General features: G+C 39.1%; 1 protein-coding gene across 1 annotated transcript; it reads left to right on the top strand.

Annotated features, from left to right (window-relative positions):
* The first annotated feature begins 1,285 nt into the window (after nt 1-1,285).
* LOC110027503 (phospholipase A2-alpha-like) lies at nt 1,286-2,458 on the top strand. The gene is given in 4 exon segments (XM_020728966.1): nt 1,286-1,412; nt 1,444-1,740; nt 1,833-1,958; nt 2,049-2,458. Coding segments are annotated over 3 exon segments (555 nt in total). The 5' UTR covers nt 1,286-1,412; nt 1,444-1,487; the 3' UTR covers nt 2,225-2,458.
* Nucleotides 2,459-5,356: the final 2,898 nt, after the last annotated feature.

Genomic DNA, 5,356 nt, shown 5'->3' with positions numbered 1-5,356 from the left:
ATAAAAAAATTATGTCAATGGCGGTTGACCAACTTAAGGACCTACCATCCGAAAGGTCCATATACATTAAAATATGCTAAAATTAGTTATAAATACGAAAATGCACGACAAAAGACAATAATGTTCTATAACCTCCAGTCAAAGTTGGGGCAAATATATAATTTTCCACTTTATGACCCTCTATCTTCTATAAATTACGGTCCAATGCATGTAAAAATGGTTGTTGGCTTTTATCTCTAGATCCATACTCTGTTCATCTTCACTTTTGTAACTCTTCAGTTACAATATATAAAATGGGTTACAGAGGTCGGACACATCACAATTTTCCCCTACGAGGGCAAATCAATGTGTGTTATTTTACTTCTTCCTCTTTCTCTCTCAACTTCTCCCTCTAGGCCTCTACCGATCCGATCCTTGGGCATGCCTCATATGATAAATTTGGATTCAACATCCTAAAAGGTGTAATGAATGTGGAGCATACTTCCAATAAGAAAGAAAGCAATACCAACGAGAAAATGCACATCTCAAATACTCTTAAACAGAGAGCATGATAAGGAGTTCATGCAATAGATTTGGAGCTTGAAACAACATTTTCGTCGTCTTCCAAGAGGCTTTGGCTAGGTGGCAAGTACTTCAAAATGGATGTCTAACTTCCAACGGAACGAGCCAATCAAACCATATTAGTGCACTGCTCTGCCTGGCATAGGTGATCGATAACATGTTCATACATAAAGGGAGTATTGTTTTGAAAACTTTTCTAATATTATGATGTATTTCTCTAATGTTCTCTCAGGTCCAATTGATACTTGGGGACTAAAATCTAAAAAACCATGCCGATAGCGGCTCCAAAGAGGTTCAGTCAACAAAATATTCCATAATGCTCCCACGTAAAAAAATTCTTGGTCTATGAGCTTGAATAGAATAAAGCTCTATAGGTGATTCCCTACTCGGTAGCAACAAGCTCCGTGAAAGATATGATACAAATCACCCCAATAGCAAGTCTACGTGGTAACCACCGCTAAATCAGTGATAAAATCCGCCTAAGACCTGATGAACGAAAAGACTATATTGATGTGATAATTCAACCGAGTAAATTAGACCCTGAAAAGTTAAATACTTGAGCCAGATGACAATATCAAAAAATAAATGCAATAGATAAGGAAGATTTTTTCAACAACAAAACCGGCCTAAAGCATCCAAGATGAAAAAAATCGATCTCTAAGCCCAACATCGATATAGCTTTGGAGAAGGTCTTCTCCAACAATGAAATGAGTTCTGATAATTACCCGTGCGAAGGCAACACCAAGATAAGAAAGATATTTTCCCTGCAAAAAGCGAAAGCCCTGTTCAGCTACGTGCCAACGGCTCGTCACGAGTGAAAACAGGACAAACAATTCTCGCCCCATCACCCCCTTATCCCATTACAAAATCAGACACTTTTCTCTATAAACAAACCCAATCCACTCCTCAACCCGTTCAGCTACTACATGCCAACGGCTCTTCAGATGGCCGCTTACAGAAGAAAACTCTTCTCATCAGCTCCCGCCATCTTCCTCCTCCTTTCCCTCTCCCTGTTCCCCGCCCAAGCCCTCAACATCGGCATCCAATCCTCCACCGGCGACGCCGTGGTTTTCATCTCAAAACATAAAACCTATCTGCCAACTCCCCTTTCCCCTTCCACTTACTGAATATATTTTCTGTGAAATTTGAAAAGGAATTGCGAGTCGGAGTTCTGCACAGGTTTGTTCTACATCAACCAATTCCTCAAAAGGTTTCATCTTTCCTAATTTATGTTCTTAATTCTCGCTGAAAGTTTCAATTTTGATGCGAAGAGCCGCTGTTTTTGAGATATGGAAAGTACTGCGGGATTTTGTACAGTGGATGCCCAGGGGAGAAGCCCTGCGACGGGCTCGACGCCTGCTGCATGAAACATGACTCCTGTATTCAAGCTAGGAACAGTTCGGTTACTGCGTTCTGTTACTCGATTCTTCTTCTTCTTTCTTTGTTAAAAAAGTTTAAATTTTTCTTGTTTGCTTGCTGTGTTACAGATGATTATTTAAGCCAGAAGTGCAGTGAGGATTTATTGGACTGCATTGCAAGATTCAGAAAACAGAACTCGCCATCGTTTAGGGGGAATAAATGCATGGTTCAGGAGGTGGCGGATGTGATTACACTGGTTATAGAGGCGGCGCTGCTGGCAGGAAGAGCTCTCCATAAACCCTAAATTAGTTGAAGGAATGAAGAAGATCACATTTATTGCTTCTGTTTCCAGTGTTCTTGCTGTGGGAGAGTTAAATGTGCTATGTGAAGGACAGATGGAGCACATGGGGCTCAATAATTGAGAGTGCCCATCAGTCGAATTGTTTGTTGGTTTATTTATTGTCATTGCGTCTCTAGTCCTGTTTTCAGTATTCATTAATGTTGTTTAATAAAAAATATTGTATTAGTGTTGATATCAGCTAAGACTAAACAGAATATTAATCAGCAGTACAAGTTAAAAATAGCCTAAAATCTAAGGCTGAACAGAATATTAATCAGTGCTGCAAGTTAAAAATAGCCTAAAATCTAAGGTTTGTCGCTAAGAAAAATTATCGCATAGCATATCCAAGTGCTTGCTCAAGCTGAAAAATTCTCAGAATTTTGCTTATAGTTTAGTGAATGGCATCGAGATGATTGAGATATTTTTTTCATAATATATATTGATTGTAGCATGAATTTCATGAGAGATGGACGGCTAGGGAATAAGGTATGACTGATTGGATGTAGCTCGTAGACGATCATTTGATTTAGACACTAGCGTAAAAAGCGCCTTATTCAGTAGAGCGTGCTTGGGAATCTCTCACGAGGCGGTGATTGGACGCAACTTTTAGGAACTTATCTGGTTTGAAAATTGGTGAAGGGAGCGCCTTGTTCGAGTAATCAATTGAGCGTGTCAGGGGATCTCTCAGAAGGCGGTTATTGGTCATCAGTACAATCGGAAAAGAGTATTTTGTCGAATCAAATGTCAACAAAGCCAATGCTCAGTAGGCGGTCCGTGAACTTCTTGTTGATCGAACCAATCTTCTAATTTTATTATATGCAAATATCTCTGTAAATTACTAAAAAGTCTCTCAGACAAATAAATGATAAGGGGATTAATATATACTTTTGTAATGTTGGGACCTATGTCTATAAACAACAAATCCATGTCATGAATAAGGAGCACTCTCTTTTACTGTTTCTTATTGTACTCTCTTTATCTCTCTCTGATTGAACGCTCTATACTTTGGTTGTATTTCTCGTACATTTTTTGATTCATCCTTTACGGTGTGGTGATGGTGGAAATATTGCGTCAATAAGAAGAGAAGCCCAACAACAACAACAACAATATGAAGAATCTAGTAAGAGGAATGTGGAGGAAGTAGCATGCACTAGTGAGTTCATGGAAGAATTCGTCCAACAAATCTTGCATGATTTGAGAACTCATATCACTAATCAGATGTGATGACAATTTGCAAAAGTACTCAGAGCCGTGGCTGTCTTAGAGGTAGTCCGAGTCCCAGGAGGAGAATTGACCCTTCAAGGAGCACCTAACCACTCTAAAGGAAAACCACCAACAAACAATGGAAGAAGACTGATCAACTTACTTGAGAAGGCTGATAAATTGTACCAAGCTAGTGTTGATTTGTCTTTGTGGAGGAGAGGAACCGACCAGCACAGACCGAGGTACAAAGGCTGCCAAAAAATGCTTTCTCTCTACAGATCTCGAGAGTTGAACCCTGGAGAAGTTCAAAATGTCTGTCTTAGAATCATATATAGGACAATCAGATCCCAATGACCATCTTGAGTCATTGAAATCATCCATATGCTTGTTGAAATTTTCTTATGCCCTCATGTGTAAGCTTTTCTTTACGATGTTGAGACCAACCGCACTAATTGGTTCGAGGGGTTGCCCGTTGGGGTGATTACTTATTTTGTGGAGTTCAGAAGACTCTTTCTATCACAGTTCGTAGTTCCCTCAGGCCTAAGAAGAGCATATGATCCCTATGGCAACTAAAGCAAGGAGTCAACGAGAGCCTGCGGTCAATTAACACTGAATGTCAAGGATCTGAAACTTAATAAGACCCAGGCTGTACTGACACAAGGAATGCGGTCGGAAAGATTTTGTTTCGACCTCAAACTAGCAGAACCATAGAGTTTTGTTGAGTTGTTAGAGATAACCAACAAGTATGCCTTCGCCTATGAGAACACCCAAGAACTCGTTGAACAAAGATACTAGAAATGACTGTCACACGAAAACAGAAAACAACCCGGACAAAATACACGATCAAAAATTTATATCAGACATGGGATGGCCTCTACATCATCCAACAGAGAGCTGGGCACGGGGCAAGCTGAAGATGTTTGTGAGAAATGATGTCCCTATAACTTGGAGAAGTGATGATTTAAAGAAGTTTTTCCCTTAAAATCATCCCTACTTGTTAAAGAAACACTACCAATATTTTGTGTAACACCTTTCTTTAAAAATCCCTCCATGAAATGAAGAATTTATTTTTTACATATAAAGCATTCAATAGTTTAGGGTTTATATGTTCAAAAATCTTCTAAAAATATTTTCTTCGCTTATTTTTTACTCTCGGGGAACTGACGTTGTCGTGCTCGGGGAATTGACGCAACGAAAAATGGCCTATAGAACGTATCAACACTTGATAGGGACAAGCTACGTAAGGGGTGCGTAAATAATCATATTGTGCTCAAACCACAAAGTTAGCACCTAGTAGTGCTTTGCGATGAGTGTCTAACGATCAACCGTGGCCTATGAGACATTGTTGACCTCACTTTTGGTTGAGGTCTAGAAAACTTCTTTAGTAGCCTAGGTCTAGCCATAGGACTTTCCTATTGACTAGTCTTAGAAAACTAGAAGAGGTACCCCACTATTAGAAATTCAAAACTCTTCTTTTTATTCAACTTGAAATTCCACATATTGATCTTAACCTCTAGCATTTAGTAGGTAAGATCATTATAAGAGAATTTAAGAAGAATCCCTACAGGATTACTTGGCTTTAGGGTTGACCCGGGGTGTTGACTTGGAACTAAGATACACCACATCTTCACAATACATTAATCCATGGTTCATTTAGAATGGATATCTATCCAATTCTATGTGAAATGCTTAACTTGGTATTTTGCCCCTAGGCACCTCCAAATTACCTAACTGCCCTTGGGACCCAAATTTGGCTAATATTCCCAAATTTTGCCAAAATACCCAAAATTGATCAAAACCCATTTCAAACACCTTGAATACATCCAAATTTGTCAAAATTTCCAAAAATGACCAAATTACCAAAATACCCCTCCATGACCCAAAATCCAAAAA

This window comes from Phalaenopsis equestris, unplaced genomic scaffold (genome assembly GCF_001263595.1).
Source record: "Phalaenopsis equestris unplaced genomic scaffold, ASM126359v1 Scaffold000428, whole genome shotgun sequence".
NCBI classification, from domain to species: Eukaryota; Viridiplantae; Streptophyta; class Magnoliopsida; order Asparagales; family Orchidaceae; genus Phalaenopsis; species Phalaenopsis equestris.
The sequence above is the reverse complement of the archived record's forward strand: the minus strand, read 5'-3'. Positions and strand labels throughout refer to the sequence as shown.